The sequence below is a fragment of the Cataglyphis hispanica genome, chromosome 5 (assembly GCF_021464435.1).
Source record: "Cataglyphis hispanica isolate Lineage 1 chromosome 5, ULB_Chis1_1.0, whole genome shotgun sequence".
NCBI classification, from domain to species: Eukaryota; Metazoa; Arthropoda; class Insecta; order Hymenoptera; family Formicidae; genus Cataglyphis; species Cataglyphis hispanica.
Window position 1 is genome coordinate 10,438,247 of NC_065958.1, and position 19,821 is coordinate 10,458,067.

Here is a 19,821-nt window from a genome sequence, read left to right on the forward strand (position 1 = left end):
AATGATATTCTACTTCATGATTAGGATTTCTGAACGCACTCTTTTCCGCTACTCAAGGTTGAGTCTGGATACTTTTGAATTTATTTATTTGGAATGGAAGATAATTATTCGCGAATGTATTGTATGTAAGAAATCAGTCGACCCGAAATATTTATCGATAAAACATAAAGTTTAACAATCAAGGTAAATATAATAAAATATATTACATTTTATTACATATATATGACATTTTTTTAAATATTTCTTATTTTTATTTCTCTCTTCTCATGTTTTATATATATATATATATATATATATATATATATATATATTTCTATTAATAACTATTTAACAACTATCATACATAATTAATAAATAAAGTTTTTTAGTTATGGATTATTAAAGATGAAAATTAACAAGTGAATAAAATAAAGATTTGTATATATATGCAACTTTTTATTTTGCCAACAAAAATTTCATACATAAATAATGAAACAATGAAAATCTGTTTATCATTTTATATAGAACATTATATGAGGGAGAGATATAAAAAAAGTACATCTTTTTTTATATTCAACTAGAGTGGATAACAGAATATTATTATACAAAGTTATTCTTCTACATTTTTCTTATCTAAGAAAACCGATATAACAAAAATCCAAATTTAAAAATATTTACACTACATAAATCATCTTTTAAATATGGAAAAAGAGAATATGATTATGCTGACCTTAAAATATCTTCTTCAAAATAAACAAATAATTTTAATTTGTGACAAGTTTTTGGCCTAAACATTATTGAAATATAATTGTTTGGAAAATTAAAGAAAAAAGAGACTTATTGTTAGTATATAAATAATAAATCATTATACATAGAGTCAATTGGATAGCATTTTATGTCTAATATATATTAATAACATGATATATACATTTATATGGCAATTTCACAGTTTTATTGCCTTTTTTAATTAAAAAGGCAAATAAATATATCACTTTTTGAAAAGAGAAACATTAAAAATAGTATACAATGATACAATATTACATATTTGTATCATAAAGTATAATATAAATAAGAAATTTAACTATACATTTTGCATATTATATTCAGAATGTATAAAAAATTTACTTATATATACTTTTTATTAGATTTTTTATAAGAAAGTATTTGTTTTTTTGGGATTATATAACTCATCCTATATATTACAATATGCAAAATATGTTTCTGAAAAGACAATGCCTCAGAAAAACAACAACGAAATAAGTTAGCAACTCTTTTTCAACATTGAAGCTTATTTAGAATTTTGCTTCTTACCTCCTTCAAATATGAAACTCTCTTTAACAGCAGTCTTATTTGTTTCTTTCAGTCTAAAGGACTTATCTGGTTTGATGTGTCCACCAAGTCTAGCCTTATCGTGCACTCCTTTAGCATTCTGTTTCTCGTAAGTACGTGTTATCTTCAAGGATACTTTCGCATCAGTTTCCCCCATGACGTTAGAATCTCTGATCTCGGGGAGAGCCTTGAATGTCTTAGTGGACGAAATGATCTTCAATCTTTTCGCACCGTGTTTTACAGCCGCTGTTTTTTCGGAAGATATATGCATCCTCACAGAATTATTCGTTAATCTCTTACTTGTGCTTAAACGCGATTCGAGATTGTCACCGATCACTGATCCTACGTTAGATTTATTCGATGGATAATGATCGATCGTCTTTAGGAAGGTTTTTCTTTCCACTTTGGATTTGACTGCGCAGATTATCGCGCTGTTCTCCACATTATTATAACAATGATTCTTTAACGCTCGACGAGCAAGTGTTTGCCGAGGCTTCTTATTACTCTTGATTCTTTTTACCGCTGCATAAAGAGAGGCACTGCGGCGTAGAATGCATTTCTTCACTAAATTATTTTCACTCTTAATAGCATTTTTCGCTCCCGTTACCGCGTCGCTTAGCTTTGTCTCCAATTCTTTCAGGATGCAAATATTTTGCGCGACGATACCTTTATTATTCTGTAAATAAAGGGCGCATATGTTTAGATTTGTATCTGAGAGAGATCGCTTCATACATACATCATAAAAATATCATTTAAGTACAATTGATTATGATAATAACATAAAAAATAAATGTGTGTGAGAGAGAGATTGATTTCGCATTATCAATTGTATAATTATGCAAATAATGACTTACCCCCTCGCACTACTGCGGTTGCCATGCATAACGAGAGTGAACGGAATATGATACATATCATACACTTTTAAAAAGACGAAGCACATATCTACATGTATGATATATAAAAACTTCAGCGAAAATTATAAAATAAGCAAAAGTAGCAAAAAAGATTGCCCGCAATGCAAATAAAAATACTTTTGATAATAAAAATGTTTTATTAGATGAAACTCTTATTATATATTTCTATAAAATTAATGTTCAATAGGAACATTTATTGAATGTAATGCATACTAGAGAATACTGTACATTTAAAAAAAATGTATGTAGCATTACTATTCACATATTTCATTGGCATTTAAAACTTGCAAGTAATAATTTTAAATGCAGTATAATATTTTTTATGTATTGCATTATTATATTTTATTGTATATATATTTAATTTGCCACAGTTTTTACCTACGAACATAATGCACAATTCATGCGAAGTTGTTATTTCACACTTATTAGGATATTCTTTGATCGGGATTTCCAGGAATCAAATAAAAGTAAGAGAAATAAATGGTCGCTAAAAAACTGTAATATTTATTAACACAATTGGATATGTAAACCCGTGTATCTAATACATTATGAAGTTTTTATACATGGATGCGTACATAATATGAAACGGAATCTTGAATTTCGGAATGATTTTTAAGCAAATGATAATTTAAGCTTATTGTCGAGATCAAGATTTAATATATCTGACTTTTTGAATTTATTTATTCGATAAAATATTAAGATTGTATTCTTTCGTTTATAATAATCCCAATAGATAATAAATTTATAATTTATAAAATATATTCTTTTTTTTGTATATATATGTGTTATATATATATATATATATATATATATATATGTATGTGTGTGTGTGTGTGTGTTATATATATATATATATATATATATATATATATATATATATGCACACACACACATATCATATATATATATATATATATATATATATATATATGCACATATATATATATATATATATATATATATAATATATATAATTAATACGGTTAAATTTTAATTAACAAGTCGCCATATCCCAACAATTTCATCATCCAAAGATATAATGGTTCAACCACTTATATCTCCATGTTGTGCCCTTCACTAAAGAAATAGATATAATTAATTACATATGTGTGAGTATATGCAGTATTAACACATTTTATTCATAACAACTCACACAGATTAATTTTTCTTCATTTTACCACTGCATAGATTAAATTTAAAAAAATCACGTGACTATAAGTGCACTTTTATATATGATTGGCGTGAAAAATGTAGTGCATAAAAATTGATTATTTACCAACAAGTATTATATTAATGTCAGATTTGATTATTGAAGCATTAAAGCGTGTATGATTGATGACTTTACTGAATTAGTCACAATGTAAAATGAATGACCAGTGCAAAATATTATTTATCCATCTCACCTGTATTTCTCTGAACTACCTAATTTAATTCTCATCCTAATTTAAAAAAGAACTAATTTGTGTGATATATATATATATATATGGTGTATATATATAAATATCAACTAAATCAATATCAATCAATCAATACAGTGAAAATAAGGACATTTCATCAGCATAATTTGGAAATTATATATGTATAAATATTAAATTTAGATTATTTTACTTCACAAAATAATTAATTGAGACACAAGCACAATGTGTAAATTTATTTAGAAAAGTGAGACATTACTGTCTTATCTATATATAAATCAAAATTGTGGAAGACTCATTTGTGGAAGAATGTAAAGATGAAAGCTTTACAATATGTATTTTTCTCATAAATAACAATAAATTTATATTATTGTCCGAAAATATACTTCAATTATATATAATTATATAATACTATGATTATGATATATATAATTATATAAAATACGAAATCGTTTTCGTATAAATCTCAGTACAGATTTCAATATAATTCAAAATATGCACATAAAAATTTGCGATTTATCAAGATTTAACATATACAAAATCTCTCTCCCACTTTCTTAGTTATATACAAATAAATTTACGCTCGATCAGACTAATGTGATGTAGTGTAATGCTAAACAGCATACCAAGTTAGTTGTTGAACGGAATAAGTGATTATGATACTATGCACTGCTTTATGTCAACACTGCAAACGTCACTCCCACTATTTACATCAAAATTTACCTTACGCATCGATTTGTTGGATGATGAGGACAGATTGTTCACATATGCTAACTTTAAATGAGATTTTATTCCTCTTAGAGAACGATATTGGCTGTTTGGCAATCGGCTATTGGGATTGCTTCCAGTGAGATCAAGAATGGATGGGCCTAACGCTGCGCCAACCTGCATGTTTTATTATTTTAGCAATATGCATTTTGTTATACGAATGTGATTGGACAAGTCAAAAATAAGATGGATTTTTTACCGCTTCGAAAACTGCTGGGGTATATTTCGGAGGAACATACATAGGATTCATAGTTTTGTTTATCCCATCGCGAACTCTAGCTGGTATTATGTTCACCAAACGACCAGAATTATAATTGCATTCTAAAGTATAACTGCGTATTAGGTCAGTCATCTTGTAAACTGCTACGCGTCCCGAACCTTCTCTCGACATGCCATCTCGTTTATCTCTATGCAAAATATTTAATATTTCGATAATATAAAAACGTCTACATCAATTCTAACAACAATAAAGATATACTTACATAATGTACATATTTCGCTCTGCAAAACTGCAGGATGTAAAATGAAAGTTTGGATTGTTGATAGACATCAATTTAGGTAATAGCATACATGCAATAGTATCCTCCGGATCGGCAAAGTGATTTCCGTACATGAATACACCTTTTTTTGAAGCGTGACCATGTAGATCGATGTATAAATACAATCCAGAATTATCCGAAGACTTTGATATCTCGCCCATACCGACGGCTGTATAAGTTACTTTGTCATTTATTCTTTCTTCCGTGATATTATCATTCTTACCATTTTCTTTAGATAATTCATCCCTTTCATCTGTATACACGATAAACTAATCAGAAATTAGATATGATAAGATTCCATCATACAAAGTAAATATCAATACCAATAACTGTACTGTCCAAATTTTCCAATGTCAATAATTTCTCGTTAGTTTCCTGAGTGCATCTATTTTCATCCAATGACATAAATGTTACCTATTTGAACAATAATAACGCTAAAAGTGTAATGTTGTAGCTAAAAGTGTAATGTTGATGTTATATAAAACATTGTTGTTCACAATTGTTGTTCACATTCATTTTTTGAAATTTTCTGCACAAATTTATTTGCAATATAAAGAAATATTACTTTAAGAGAAATTTTATAAAAATTTTTTCATACTTGTTGCAACAGTCTTGTAGTTGTATCACGTACAGCATTTGCTATTGAAGCAGTTGAATTTATAATGTTTAGTTTGCTGTCTACAATTTCTAAATTTATATCTGACAGGTCGTCAATTAATTCGCTTGGTACTTGATAAAAATTGTGATAATATCTAAAAAAAAATATATAAAAAGATTGGATTGTGTAAATAATTTAATCAGAGTAAGAATGTTTACCTTATTAAATTTCTTGCAGCATATATCGTTGGATGATCTACTTCAGAAGGATTTAGATAAACTCTATTCAAATTTACTCCCTTAGTGTCCATGCGATAATGACCTTTAGCGACACCATCTGGATTGAGCATTGGTATTAATTTGAACACATATAGGCGACGTAAATGTATGGCAATCTGATCCTCACGAGTTAACAAAAAATTGAGAAAACCGTTCAGAACAAAGCTAGATGGTGTTTCACCCGGATGGACTCTAGCACTAATAAAAATTACCTAAATGTGCAGACGTAATTATGTAGATATATCTCTTTTTAAAAATATATTCATTTTTTACATTTAATTAATGTAATACAAATAGTGTACCTTTTTGTCTCGAAATTTGTAAGGCCTCTCCTCACTTTTCTCAGGAAACATATTAATCAGTCTATCTTCTCTCTCCATTGATATGTTATGATAGGAGCTTATAGTTAATACATCTAGTCTACGATCTTCCAAAGATTTTATTGCACATTCTCTATGATAATAGATATCATCTGCACACATTACACTCCTTTTATCCATTCTTGCATCAATCCTTTTCAAATAATTTTGTAAATCTGTATATGAGAATGGATAGGTAAAAGCAAAGTAAGTAATAGCTTTTGAATTTTCTGGAGTGTAATAGAGGAAGGATAAAGTAAAGTCATTTCCTTTCTGATCAAGCTGCAATGTTACAAAAATAGTACACTGTATATAACTATGCTAAATAATTATTATACATATGTTTATGATCTTGCTACAATCTTAGATATGCAGATTCCTATAATTATATATAATATAATTACAGTGTATGTAGGTTTTTCACGAAGTCGTTCCCAATGTAAATGTCCTGGTACAATTTTAAAAACTGGACACATTCCCTGACTAAACATCTTGACTTGCTTGTTCAAGTTGACTATATTGAACCTGACCAAGACACTTGGATAATTAGATCTGACTCCGAAATAAAACCAAGTCCTATTGTTGTTTTGAAATTGTGTACCATGACAATCATGCTTTGTCCATAGATTAAATTCATAATCTGCTATCTCCTTAGAATTCGAGTTATTGGACAATTTACTTTCAATTTCGTAAATATCTAAAAATAGTAAAGTTATTGCATTACATAAGAAGTACACTCGCAGTGTTATACAATCCATAATGATGCACAGTTAAATATATAGATAGTAAGAGATCAACTTTTAATCAATTAGTCGTTTACAAAAAAAAACAAACGTTCTCCAGTTGAACAATACACTTGTTTTATTTATATCAATGCGCACACACACATACACACACAGACGCATAGGCACAAAATCAATCTAGATCGATGAAACGTCAAATTAAATAATTTCATTACCTTTCTCAGAAGTCTCTGGTATTTTCACTTGTTCCACTTTAGCCAGATTGGCCGAGTCAAAGTTGTTGAAAAACACGAAGCCACCGCAAGTAATGTTTTCGCTCGTGCTCGCCATGATATGTCTCACGTCTGTCGCAAGATCGGTACGCGAGGCAGATGACAATCCATTCACGTGTCAGTTGGTGTGCTCGCGACAATGTAAATAAGATTCTCAAGCTCCTCTCCTTCGTCTCCTCAGTTGACTCGACCTCGGAGGGGGATACTTCTACGTTACGATCGACATCGCTCTTGTTCCCACAAGGCAAAATATCGTCTCTGGCTGCTCTCGATCATATGATCTCTCCTTATACTCTACATAGAATAACTCGTGCAATTCACAGACTCTCGGAGCGATAGTCAACAGTAGTCGCGCAATACTGACAATTACGAGCCGGATCGCTCATCTTTGAATGATGCTGAAACGAGTACAGTTGAATGCTCGCGAAGAATCATATGTGGGGAACGATGACGCGTTTGCTTCGCTTATCGATCGTGTTATTTTTGCGTGGATCATACAATTCGATTTTATACCCGAGATAATTTTATAAGAATTGAAATAAATCGCATGTATATATAGAAAAAATTTCACATGTCAAAATATTTTATGATATATATATGTAAAAGGAAGAGAAGGGGAAGGAATTGGCCTTGACAAGGATTTCTTTTGAAATTGACATCACATAAAGATTTCTCTCAATATTTTTATAAATATATTTTTGACATTTATAAATCTTTATGATCTGTTAAATTTAAGATCACAAAAATATTTATAAAATATTTTGATAAATATTTATAAAATATTCAAATAAATATAAATATTTTATATGCAAAGGTGCTATTTGTAGAATAGCGATATATCGAATATCTATTCAAAACAGGATATCGATATCTGCAGTCTCGCACACTACAGCGCAACACAGCGACAGATGAAAGCGTGACGTGATCCGTAGCGCGCGTCGTTCTGCCAAGGTACGTCTCGCGAGGAAGAGATAATAATGCCGTCGCTTGAGAAGATCTCGGATCATTTATAGAAGAAAAGAAGTTAACATCGACACTGCATCGTTTTGTATGTACGTATCGACGACGGATCGAAAAATGGAAGCGGATTATCAGCCGACGCCACTGAGCCCGTCGCGGACGCTGACAGGTGAGCTGGCGTGTGATAGTTGCGATTGTTGACGATATTTGTGTCAAACGAAGGCTGCTTATCCGCGACTTGCTTGACTTGAATTATTAGATTTACGTCAAAATCTTATATATTATTGCCGTTTTTTTTTTATAGTCGATGTCTTGTATCATTCTCTTTTGTAGTTGAGACTCGTCATATTTAGCAGTAATATTTAGCAAATAAAAAGCTTTGGCAAATTCTCTGATGCAATCGGCAGAGTTCGTTGTTAAATGTAGAACAAGATTGATTCGGTCTTTTTTCAAGATATTCTTTGCATAAATAAGTAAAAATGTCATCGACTTACTTTATTATTCTTATTTATTTATTGTTTCAAGAGATTTATCTTGACATATACTTTATGTAATAGGGATAGGCAACGACTGTGAAGATCCTTACCCTAGTCTGTCAGATTATCACGATTATGAGCCGAATTTGGAATTTGATGATACAGAATTGCAAACTACTTCAAACAATGGTGAGACATCTAATCTGTATATGAGTTTGTTTTTGACAATCTGTATATTTGCTCTTTTTGTTCATTTTCAAAATTTTCTCAATTATATTATAGAGATTAATTTGTGCGATATAGCTATTATTGCATTACTTTTTTATATAAAATTGATTTTGTTTTTACAGCTGCACGCCTTTTAGAAGACAAATTGGATTTGATGAACAGCACAGTTGGTACTGGAGGAATGGATTATTTGGAAAGCCCAGTAAGCGACGGGACGATTGAGGAAAACTTTGAGGAAGCTTTGGTAGATGCTCCAGTTATCGAATCTGGTGTGTGACCTTTTACCTTCTGTTAATAGCAACTAAATGTCATGGCATTCTCAGGGCATAGCAGGTGAATTATGTGTAGAACATTGTACAGCTTGTTTTATATTGCATGGTGTAAGGATGACAAAGGAAAAGTAACAATTGTTATGCTTTTTAATCCATTTTGCATAATAACATAATGCACAAGCATTACGTTTGAGCCTCATGAAGCAGGATAGTGGGATATTGTTCATGGAATATATGTTTCTTTTATGAGACAAAAATTATTCCTAAGGAGCTCGAATTATTTTGCCTTAATGGTGTTTTTAGTTGAAACAAGTTTATATTCAATATGCCTGAAATGTGTGTCTATTCTGAAATTTTATATTACATGAAAAGTCTTTGTTAATGGACAGCGGAAGATCTAGCTGCTTTGGACGGAGAGCTCGCCGATGAGGAAGATTATTTCGACATATCCAAACATGGTATCGTAGAAGTAGTTGGCGATGACAGTGCTGGTCGCAAAATAATTGTTGTGTCAGCCTGCAAATTGCCTCCCATAGGGAAGGAGGTTTTCAATCACGCTAAACTTCTTAGGTGAGTCCGCGATATGTCTATGTTGCAAGATGTCACGCGAGACATTTATCTGATCCGTGAATAATGATTTATAATTGCCTGTAAATATTATTTAAGGATCTCCATGTCATTCTGTAGTATTGTTAATGAATCGCTTATAAAGTCCTTATTCACTCTCTCGATTTTGATAATGTATTTCTTTTTTTAATTATTAATAAAATAGATTTTATTATAATGGACATTATTGTTGTAGGTATCTTACGCATACTTTGGACACATTTGTGGAACAGGATTATAGTCTCGTTTACTTTCATTATGGCCTTACATCAAAAAATAAGCCACCTTTATCCTGGCTATGGCAAGCGTACAAAGCATTTGATAGAAAATATAAAAAAAATCTCAAAGCCCTTTACTTAGTACATCCCACAAACTTTATTAGGTTTGTGTGGCAAATATTTAAACCGGCTATTAGGTATGTAATTTTTTCTTTTGTACATAATGCTTTGAATTATTATATACTATGTATGAATAGGCAAATTGTATTTTTGCAGTGTCAAATTTGGACGAAAAATGATGTATGTTAATTATCTGGAAGATTTAGCACACTATATTAAGTTGGATCAATTAATTATACCTCCTCAAGTAATAGAGTATGTAATTTGATTATACTATTATACAAAACAGTATATTGGCATCATGATAGAACTTACATTAATTGACGCGAATATCAATTCAATTTACATGTGAAATGATTTTTTTCAGACATAATAATCAACTATTGATAAAGAATAAGAAATATTTGCCAGTAAGTCCGCCACAAAGCACGGTGGTTACACCGGTTGGCACGACTCAGTTCGGTGCTAGTTTGCAATTTATAAAGGAAAATAATAATGGCGATCCGATACCACCTATTCTAAGGCAATGCGTGGAATTTCTCGATACACCAGATGGTACGATATTTCGATAAAAAACTCTCCTATGGAGAAACAATAATCGTTTGATCGTGTTTTTAGCACTGGAAACGGAAGGCATATTCAGAAGGTCGGCCAACGTAGCGGTGATCAAAGAACTTCAAAATCGTTGTAATCAAGGTTTACCCGTTGATTTTCAAGGAGATCCGCACATTGCTGCGGTTCTGCTCAAGACCTTTCTTCGTGAGCTAGACGAACCTCTTATGACCTATGAACTATACGATGAAATCACGCAATTTCAAAGTAAGCATGTTTTCCTTCTTTTTTTAACGAAATTATTATTTATTTAACGAGATAAAGCATTTTCTGAATTTGTATCATAGCATTATCGAAAGACGAACGTCCGCGTAAAGTTAAGATATTAATATTGGAAAAACTACCCGAGGACAATTACCAAGTCCTTAAATACATTGTACAATTTTTATCGAGGGTACGTAGCTTATATTCACAATTCCTGCAAAAGCAAGGTAAAAGCTCTTTTTGATTTCTGTATTTTTTTTTTATAATAGGTAATGGACCGATGCGACCTAAATAAGATGACTTCTAGCAATCTGGCGGTCGTATTTGGACCGAATCTAGTTAGAGCACCACCATCATGTGGAATGTCCCTCACAGCAATAGGATTTATCAATCAATTCGTAGACTTTTTATTTACTTATCAAGATAAGATTTTCATTATTTAAACGCATCGAGGGCCTAATTGTAATACATTCGATTGTTCACATAATCACGCGTACAACGTCCGCACCCCTTGTTTTACTAAAATATTTTTATATCCGACGTGAGGTATAAGAGATTACATACAGGAAAAAACTTAATGTTCGTTTACACACAATTTTGCACAAGATTTTTTAATATGAATAGATACAATAATGTTTCCGAACGAGAAAATAAAACGTCCGAATGGATATCAGTTGTGCGATGTAGAACGCCAGCCAACTTGTGTGTATATCTAGAGAAAAATTACGACCAAATACCAAAGATATATGAGAACGTCACGCAGTAAATATAATATGTAAGATTATCTAGTAATATAGTGTTTAGTCTTATTTAACAAAACGTAGAAAATAATATATTCAAGAATCGAAAAAATATTCGGCTGGATGCCGCTGAAATCATGAGATCATGGACCGTGATTTGTTCCGACTTATGCTTTAATTAATCTTTTTTAATGTCGAATTAAATGAATTTTTTAAATAATAAATTAATTCTCTATTTTAAGATAATTTATTAAAATAAATTATATTAATTATTTCTTTGATCTATAATTTTTCGAACTTTATCAAGTTGTTTATTATTAGTCTTATTTTATCAATTAAAAAATTTAGATTAAATCGATTTAATTTTTTATTCTAATAAAAATATGTACATATTTGCATAGCATACAACCAGCTTCTGTTTATTATCATTGTAAAGTTTCATAAAAAAAAAAGTTTCTAAAATGTTTTGGTACAAAATAGAAGAATCATAAGTAATGAATCTCTTTAATACTTGGCATTTTCTTCGTATTTATCACATTATGTATATATTGAAAAAAATTGATTATTCAATCATATGAAATAAATTGTAGTTTAACAAATGTAGTATATATAATATTGTATTTGACTTGAGAGAGGCGAGATATACTGTAATACAGGAAAATTTATACATGTAATATAGAAAGGCATTGTGTTAACTCTAAACAATTCAAACGAGTATTTATTTCTTCATATAAAACAGAACACTCTGATAGTATTAGAGAAATATTGAATTATATTTTCTGTATTAAACTATTCATCCCATCTTTCATGACATTCTTTATATATATACAATAGTTATAAGTAAAATATTAGACCGTTTAGAGTTAACATAATATTAAAAAGCAAGCGTGAACATGATAACAAGTGATTAGAATGGCTATTGTGATAACTCAGTCATCGTGTATAAATTTTAATGTTCTTATGATATTCTTTTTTAAATTATGATCTCGGGAAAAGAAAACTAGCTTGATTTGATAATGTCACATGATCGTTTTTACAATAAAAAAAAAAAATACAAAAACGAGAGAGAGAGAGAGAAAGTGAGTGAATGAAAAAGAGAAAAAAGCTTGGCATGTAATGAATGTCATGTATAGTTCAATATTTTTAAATTAATTTTCTCCATCATTTAGATGTAAAGATAAGAGATTTAGCAGTTTTCGCGGAGCGAACCGCAAATTTGTATATCCCTTTAAATAGTCCTGCCATTATGGGTAACTGGGATAAAATATAGGCCAACAGAGCCTAATATCTCTGCTCTCTATCATCGAAAAGACTAACCCAGACCTGTATAGAACTGATGTGACTCGATTACATTCCTTGTTGTTGTCAATAAAAGAGCATGTAATAAAGCATGTTAATTTGTAGATCTTCAGTTTCACTTTTTACATACAATATTCATGAATAAGATCCAAACTGTACTTTTGGAGCATGATGGGATTATGGTATAATGTTAAATGAGACATTTCTTTCCATAACATTATTACAACTTATCATTTTATGTTCATAAAATAACTTACAGTAACAATAATTTAAACTTTATACTCAACAACTCTATTATATTGCTAATTTATATAATTTCAGACAAATTAACGTATTGCAATGATACTGAACAAATATTTCAAATTAATATTGTACAACGAAATAATTACTATGTATGTACATTAAACTCTAAAATATTATTTTAGATAAAAGCCAAACAAGCGTATTTCTTAATTTTCTTTAAAAATTCACAATACACGATACGGCTGCATCAGCTAAAGTATTTGTCTTGAAATTAGCTAATTTTTAGCCAATTGTTGGTTATTCGGATATATACAGATATTTCTCGCAAATATGTATATATATATATATATATATATATATATATATATAAGCATACATACATGTTCACACATACATAATGCATATGCAAGCATACAAATAATGAAACATTCATAATGTGACAAATTATTATCACAGAGAATTCACTTATGGAGATACTAATCTGTCACTTTTTAAAATGCTTCGTCCCGTATATATAACTCGTGGATTAGAAATTAGACCTTATTTGAAACTGAATGTAAATCGTTCAGAGATCTACGAAAGACCACTGCCACCGCCAGCACTGCTACAACAGGAACTCCTACTCGGTTGCGTCTGTTCGCTTTCGTCCTCTACCATTACAACATTGCGGCGTGTACTATTGGTCCTCGTAAGAGTAGATTTTTGTTCAGCCTCATCCGCGCGTTCCATCATACGTCGCGTCAGGTCTAAGAACATCTCTTCGATGTTTTGGTTTAACTTAGCTGACGTGTGGAAATGCATAGCGCCCACTTGTTTGGCATATCTGATGAAGGAAATTTATCATTGTCACGTTTATTATTTCTGGTAAAAAAAGAAAGAAACATCGTCGCACTTACTCTTCTGCTTCGTCTATGGCAACATTTCTATCTTTCTCTAGGTCAACTTTATTACCTGCTATCGCTAAGCAAATTTCACTACCTAACATCTTCTTGAGTTCCTTCACCCAGTTTTTCACCTAACAATAACATAAATGAACAAAATATTTATAATATTATATTACAAAAGTTTAATTTAATTGTGTGTATATGATAATAGATAATAATGTCTTATATGATAAATCTCTGAAGAGCAGAGTACTACTAATGTGACTAAAATTTATTTATGACATATTGTTTTCTTATCAAATTATTCCATATTTGGAATAATCTGATAAGATATTTTGAATTATCTTCTATGATTACAATTGAATCTCAAGTCATACTTTTTGAAAAGTATCTTCGTCCGTAATGTCATAAACAAGAATGGCACCATTGGACATTCTGTAGTAAATTGGTCCTAATGCATGAAACTTCTCTTGTCCTGCTGTATCCCATATCGCCAAATTAACTCTTTTTCCATTGATATTCAATTTCTTATTCAAAAACGATGCCTGAAACAAAGTATAACATTGATATGTATTTTTAAATTATATAAACTTTACAATCACAGTTTAATTAATAAAAACTCAATATTTGAGATGTTATAAGAAAATTCTTCACAATACAAGCTTAGAGAATGCAAATGGGTGTACACAAATTAGATTTTAATAAATCTTTATATACATTTATATGGCTGCTTTTTTCCATATATTTACATAATATATATCTAAAAGACTTGTGTATTTTATTGAAAAAAATTTTACAAATTATTTCCGATTTATATTTTAAAAACAAGAAGCAACACACGCAAATAAATTTATATAAAACTGAATCTAAAAAAATATTCACGTTATATGTACACTATACTAGAATTGAAATAAAAATGAGCAGCAAAATAAAAAAGATCCGTGGAATATATCGAATCTCAGTACACAAATAGACGATTTACCTGTAGCGTAGTAATATGTTTGTCATTGAACTTGTCCTCAACATATCGAAGAGCGACCGAAGTCTTGCCGACACATCCCTCGCCAAGTAAAACCACTTTAAAGTTATATCCGGTGCCGACGACCGGACTGGCCATAATCTCCGGGAAACAATTGAACTTGGGCTTTAAAGGGAATCGTGCGGAACGTTAGTTAGTTAGTTCGCGATATCGAATTTCTGTACGAGAGCCAGTAAAAGCCGGGTTGGTTCGCTTATTATATTTCTTTATATATGCGAACGATAATCGTTGCGTACGAGATACGATGCTCGTTTGCGATCCGATACGGCAGAACGTTGAGGCGACGACGACGACGACGATTGCACTTCAATACCCGCTGCGTTAACGTTAAGGAATCAGCTGTTCTGCTCCGTGCCATTACGCGCTACATCGGCGCATTTTTTGTAGCTTCGTAATCTAAATAGCTCTCTCTCTCTCTCTCTTTCTCTCTTTCTTGTACACTCATACACACGCACACAAAGAGAGAAAGAGAGAACAGGTGCGTCGAGAAATAATTCGGTAGCCTGCTTCAATATTTTTCCATAAAAGGGAGACAGAATAGCAGTATAACTTGAAATGAGCGAATAAAAAGTATTATCTATCTTCAAAATAGCTAATCTTAAATAATTGGAGCTGAGTAGATCTTATATTCTTAATTTTCTTTCGCTCTTCATTCATAATTTAATAGCACATGCGCAGAATGAAGATTTTGTTGCGCGCGCAATCATATCCACGCGTGTCATGATTCGACTTTAGCAAATCTCTCCCTCTCTTTCTCCCGCTAATAATTTTTATTCTATGAATGTATGGTCAGTTGACATATATGAAGCAATAAATAAGTACACGAACGAGAATGTGAATTGCAAAAAAGGAAATAATAATAAAAAAAAGAAAAATTTCCTTTTTGCAAAGAAGCACCTTAAAACTCTGTTTTTTTTTTCTATATTTTTATGTAAAAAAAGAACAGTCTGTTATAAATTTTAATACACAAACGGATTGGTAGAAGCCATTAAGTATTGTTCGCCTAGTTGACGAAACTCGAAGGCGCATCGATTACGTTCAAGTAGAAGATCGACTTCATTGTAAAAAACTGCTTGCAGATGCAAAGTGCTCTTGACTTTCGCAATGGCGTTAACCTTGGTGAAGAGTGCCTGCGCCTTTGACAGAGCTTTTATCCCGGTTAAAATTATCTCCTTCCGCGCCTCGGAAGGATTTTCCGGTGCCGAAGCTATCAAACATTTTCCGTACAACATGAACGCTTTGCCCTGATCATAACAACCACCATGACCTAGGATTGTGGGGATAGCGTCCTCCACCAGATTTAAGGCCAATGTGGGTAAATCCATCAACAACTGTAATTATTACAAACAATAACGATTCAAATAACAAATTCGATTCAATTCGATTAATTCAATTTAATCTCTAACAGAGAAAACTTACTTGTACATTAGCGAGATGCATCTTAATGAGTGCTTTGTAATATGACAGATGATTTCTTGTGGCTAATTCCAAGGCAGAACAAAGACGTACTATGCAATTAGTGGCGACCGCTGAACCGTTGCCTGGTGAAGATGAAGCACACATAATTTGGCTGAAGAGAAGTGTTGCACGTATTACATACAATGGAGTCACATCTGCATCCTTCATGATAATACTTATGTGTTCAAGTCCCTTTGGAAAATCGCCTTTTGCCAAGCAAACTTCCGCCAATCTGGAAATTATGAGATTAAAAGGTACGATCTCTCATATAAATGCTAAAAACGTTTATAAAATGAATTCTTTATATACTTGAGTTTACATTCCAATTTATCTAAACTGGAAATACTTCTGGCTGTTGCCTCCGCCTCGCTCCATTTCTCTTGCCTCATCAATTGTGTAAACATATGCAACTGTTCACTCAGCATCCATATCTAAAATGCAATAAAGAAAAAAAACCTTTCCTCTTCAATCACTTAAAATTCAGAAATTATATTTCGTGTCTCGATGTTTTTGTTAAAACAAAAATATTCTTTCCATGTAATTTTTCTGTGATATATTTTATCTATTAAAGAACCTACTTTGTTGCAAGGACTGTTGGGAAATCGCTTCTTGGCATGAGTTAGCACAATATCCGCGATAATATATTCGCCCAATTCAATCAACATATTGGCGACAGTGACAATCGCTTGACATGTGGACGGCCCGTTGAACATGTGCTGCTTTTTGTCACCCGTGTTATGGAGTAGCAACAACTGGGCACAAAGAGAAGCCATTTCCATTTTACCATAATACGCCCACAATGCGGATTTCTCAGCAAATGTAATAGACATTAAGTCGGACATTGAATGTTGACAATTTAACATATCTGATTTCATCAATATCTGCAATAAATTAATTATTAATGTATAAATCTGCACATATATATCGGAGATACAAATGATTCTCGACTAGTTACATACCTCGAATATTTGTGAAGGATTCTTGGCCTCCAGAGCATAATTATGTGCGTGCGAAATGAGGCTTAAGCCTGTCGTATGTGTAATTCCAAGCAAACTCGCTTTGCCGACCGAGCGTTCTATGAGAGGTCCCCTAAATAATTGAATGATGCATATATACATATAAAAGTAAATAATATAATAAAAAAAATATAAATATATATAAAACATCAATTTTTTTACTAATTTTCTTAATCACTCGCTTATTAATAATAGATTATACAGACACTACAAAAAAAATTAAGTTAAAATATTTGAGGTAAAAAGTGAAAAATTTCTACTTAGCTTACTTATTCTCTTCGTTGGTCAAATAAGTCATCCAAGAAAGCGCAAGCTGCAAACACACGTTGTCTCCAGCTTCCTGAGCTAATGTGATAGCTTCCTTTAAAGCATATTGTGCTATTTCCCTTTCCAAGAAAGCCGCGAGTATTACTTGATTGTGAAACAAATGTAATACTATATGTAAAATAAATGATAGAGAAACCATATATTTCTTTTGTTAATAAAGAAATAAAAAGTTAAACTCTTCAAAATATGAAAGATTAATTTATTACTTGTGGTTAAATTGGGCGTGTAAAACGGCTAGGTTGAGTGCTGCATATCGAAATGTACGAGATCGATCTTCTGGTGTAGATCGGTTCTCCAAAGGTGCCAGTCTATCAAAACAGTGATACAGACTGTCCACTGCTCCGCAAAAATCACTTACGCGAATGCAATTTAAATAACTCAAATAATGCTAAAAAAGAACAATTTTGGTTTCATTATTAAATTTAAACACAAGAACACTTATTTCATTTATATTGATTTTGCATTCACACTCACCGCATCCGCATTATAAGGGGTAGATTTTAAAAGATCTTGAACAAGAGCCTGCAGATCTACTGGTGGCAGAGCTTTATGCTCATCAATCTGTAATGCATGCGCTTGCTGTGCTACGAGTAATTCTGCCTGTCTTCCACCCCAAATGGTTTTTACTCTATTGTAAAAAATATCATTGTTAATTCATAAAACAGCTGTCACATCTGTTTAATCTAATGTATATAATATAATGTATAATGTATAATGTAATGCAATATAATGTGGTAATTATAATTTTCTTGGTACATAAACTTACTTATGTGGACCAGAATCTTCTTGTTTAGAGATTACAGAGATATCAGAGTTTTCTGGATTACTGATTTTTCTCTCAATATATTTTCTTAGATCATTATAGAGAATAACTACTTGATCAAAGGCCAGTTTCTCGAAAAAGATAAGCATCCTACGAACGTATAGCCCAAGAACAGAATTCTTATTCAATGCTGGTAATGAAAGCGAATGATCCTTGGGTTCCATTAATCGGCGAAGACTATCAAACAGATCTAATAACCCATCCACTCCTTTCTCATACAGGATATTCAGTTCTACTTCTAGTTGATCAGCAAACCGATATAAAACATATTCTGGTTCATATAACATGTCCAACAGAGCGGTCAATTCCATGTCTGCTGACTGAAAATAGACATTAATACATGAAATAAAGAGATTTGTTTTGGCATTTGTATAGTAAAGTGATTACCTGAATTAGCTTCAACGATGCTAAACAAAAATCGCGTCTCTCCACAATTGCTACAAAATATTATCAAATTAGATTTACAATCAACACATTTATATATTAGCATGTATAAAAATATTAGTTCAATTATGATAAGAATACAATAGCATGGAATATACCTTTGGTAGTTTCATTACAATAAACTTTAATTAAAATAACAGTTGCTACTTTGTACGATGTTAGATTCTCCTTTTGAATCTTCTTCACGTTGCCATCGACAGTTACGAAATCCTTGGACATTCTGTTAAATATGTCATTCACCGTGTGTAGACGGCTATCGTTTATCGACATCCTTCTTTTTTATTTATTACAAATTCTTTACTTTCATACAAATATATAATAATAAAAGTGAGCATATCATATAACCTCTTCTAGTCTACATTTTATTTTTTTGTTTGAAACTGTAACGACCAATCCAAATGTGAATGTCAATTGGACGTAATGCTTATTGGCCAGTTGAAAATGAGGCCTTTTGTTGGTCAATCGCGCTGATTACCTTAAAGCGGGGAGCACACACTTTTGCATAAGCGCATAACCATAAACATAAAGAAATTGATTGGTCCATAAATGTATGCATAAGAAAATGAACCAATCAATTTCCTTATGTTTATTGTTATGCATTTATGCAAAAGTGTGCTCCCCGCTTAAGTTCCAGTTGATATGGTTGTGTTCAATCATT

General features: G+C 31.4%; 4 protein-coding genes across 6 annotated transcripts; 1 reads left to right on the forward strand and 3 right to left on the reverse strand.

The window, feature by feature from the left end:
* Positions 1-56: 56 nt before the first annotated feature.
* Positions 57-13,033, forward strand: LOC126849403 (rho GTPase-activating protein 1). 2 transcript variants are annotated; one of them, XM_050591187.1, is made up of 12 exons: positions 128-183; positions 1,343-1,417; positions 8,055-8,323; positions 8,712-8,819; positions 8,981-9,127; positions 9,520-9,700; positions 9,933-10,151; positions 10,231-10,329; positions 10,442-10,629; positions 10,693-10,893; positions 10,974-11,080; positions 11,160-13,033. In XM_050591187.1, exons 3-12 carry the CDS (start codon positions 8,245-8,247, stop codon positions 11,331-11,333), a joined length of 1,503 nt encoding a protein of 500 aa, XP_050447144.1. In that variant the 5' UTR covers positions 128-183; positions 1,343-1,417; positions 8,055-8,244; the 3' UTR covers positions 11,334-13,033. The 2 variants fall into 2 exon arrangements, with proteins under 2 accessions (XP_050447145.1, XP_050447144.1); XM_050591188.1 differs by lacking the exon at positions 1,343-1,417 and having other exon boundaries at positions 57-183.
* Positions 521-7,709, reverse strand: LOC126849393 (cytosolic carboxypeptidase-like protein 5). 2 transcript variants are annotated; one of them, XM_050591167.1, is made up of 10 exons: positions 7,138-7,709; positions 6,584-6,876; positions 6,123-6,461; positions 5,761-6,032; positions 5,543-5,696; positions 5,268-5,358; positions 4,888-5,197; positions 4,605-4,812; positions 4,361-4,522; positions 521-1,984 (listed from the first exon to the last, which is right to left on the reverse strand). In XM_050591167.1, the coding sequence occupies exons 1-10, from the start codon at positions 7,250-7,252 to the stop codon at positions 1,268-1,270; spliced, it is 2,661 nt and encodes an 886-aa protein (XP_050447124.1). In that variant the 5' UTR covers positions 7,253-7,709; the 3' UTR covers positions 521-1,267. The 2 variants fall into 2 exon arrangements, with proteins under 2 accessions (XP_050447124.1, XP_050447125.1); XM_050591168.1 differs by lacking the exon at positions 521-1,984 and adding an exon at positions 3,183-3,299 and having other exon boundaries at positions 7,138-7,701.
* A 149-nt stretch (positions 13,034-13,182) lies between the features above and the next one.
* On the reverse strand, positions 13,183-15,524 carry LOC126849414 (ras-related protein Rab-21). The gene is made up of 4 exons (XM_050591210.1): positions 15,039-15,524; positions 14,434-14,601; positions 14,069-14,187; positions 13,183-13,995 (listed from the first exon to the last, which is right to left on the reverse strand). The coding sequence occupies exons 1-4, from the start codon at positions 15,171-15,173 to the stop codon at positions 13,746-13,748; spliced, it is 672 nt and encodes a 223-aa protein (XP_050447167.1). The 5' UTR covers positions 15,174-15,524; the 3' UTR covers positions 13,183-13,745.
* A 424-nt stretch (positions 15,525-15,948) lies between these two features.
* Positions 15,949-19,574, reverse strand: LOC126849397 (anaphase-promoting complex subunit 5). Its single transcript, XM_050591174.1, has 11 exons — positions 19,262-19,574; positions 19,107-19,156; positions 18,663-19,039; positions 18,371-18,524; positions 18,103-18,284; positions 17,839-17,955; positions 17,513-17,642; positions 17,132-17,434; positions 16,863-16,984; positions 16,515-16,785; positions 15,949-16,426 (listed from the first exon to the last, which is right to left on the reverse strand). Exons 1-11 carry the CDS (start codon positions 19,431-19,433, stop codon positions 16,055-16,057), a joined length of 2,250 nt encoding a protein of 749 aa, XP_050447131.1. The 5' UTR covers positions 19,434-19,574; the 3' UTR covers positions 15,949-16,054.
* Between the last annotated feature and the right edge of the window lie 247 nt (positions 19,575-19,821).

Coding starts and splice junctions, on each gene's coding strand:
- LOC126849393 (XM_050591167.1), bottom strand. CDS start 7,252: ATGGCGAGCACGAGCGAAAACATTACTTGCGGTGGCTTCGTGTTTTTC. Junction 6,462..6,583: donor GTGAAAAACCTACATACACT/GTAATTATATTA, acceptor GTAACATTGCAG/CTTGATCAGAAAGGAAATGA. Junction 4,813..4,887: donor GAGCGAAATATGTACATTAT/GTAAGTATATCT, acceptor TATTTTGCATAG/AGATAAACGAGATGGCATGT.
- LOC126849414 (XM_050591210.1), bottom strand. CDS start 15,173: ATGGCCAGTCCGGTCGTCGGCACCGGATATAACTTTAAAGTGGTTTTA. Junction 14,602..15,038: donor AACATATTACTACGCTACAG/GTAAATCGTCTA, acceptor ACTTTGTTTCAG/GCATCGTTTTTGAATAAGAA. Junction 13,996..14,068: donor GCCATAGACGAAGCAGAAGA/GTAAGTGCGACG, acceptor TTCCTTCATCAG/ATATGCCAAACAAGTGGGCG.
- LOC126849397 (XM_050591174.1), bottom strand. CDS start 19,433: ATGTCGATAAACGATAGCCGTCTACACACGGTGAATGACATATTTAAC. Junction 19,040..19,106: donor CATCGTTGAAGCTAATTCAG/GTAATCACTTTA, acceptor GTCTATTTTCAG/TCAGCAGACATGGAATTGAC. Junction 17,956..18,102: donor CACGCCCAATTTAACCACAA/GTAATAAATTAA, acceptor TTTCTTGGAAAG/GGAAATAGCACAATATGCTT.
- LOC126849403 (XM_050591188.1), top strand. CDS start 8,245: ATGTACGTATCGACGACGGATCGAAAAATGGAAGCGGATTATCAGCCG. Junction 9,701..9,932: donor AATCACGCTAAACTTCTTAG/GTGAGTCCGCGA, acceptor TTATTGTTGTAG/GTATCTTACGCATACTTTGG. Junction 10,152..10,230: donor ATATTTAAACCGGCTATTAG/GTATGTAATTTT, acceptor GTATTTTTGCAG/TGTCAAATTTGGACGAAAAA.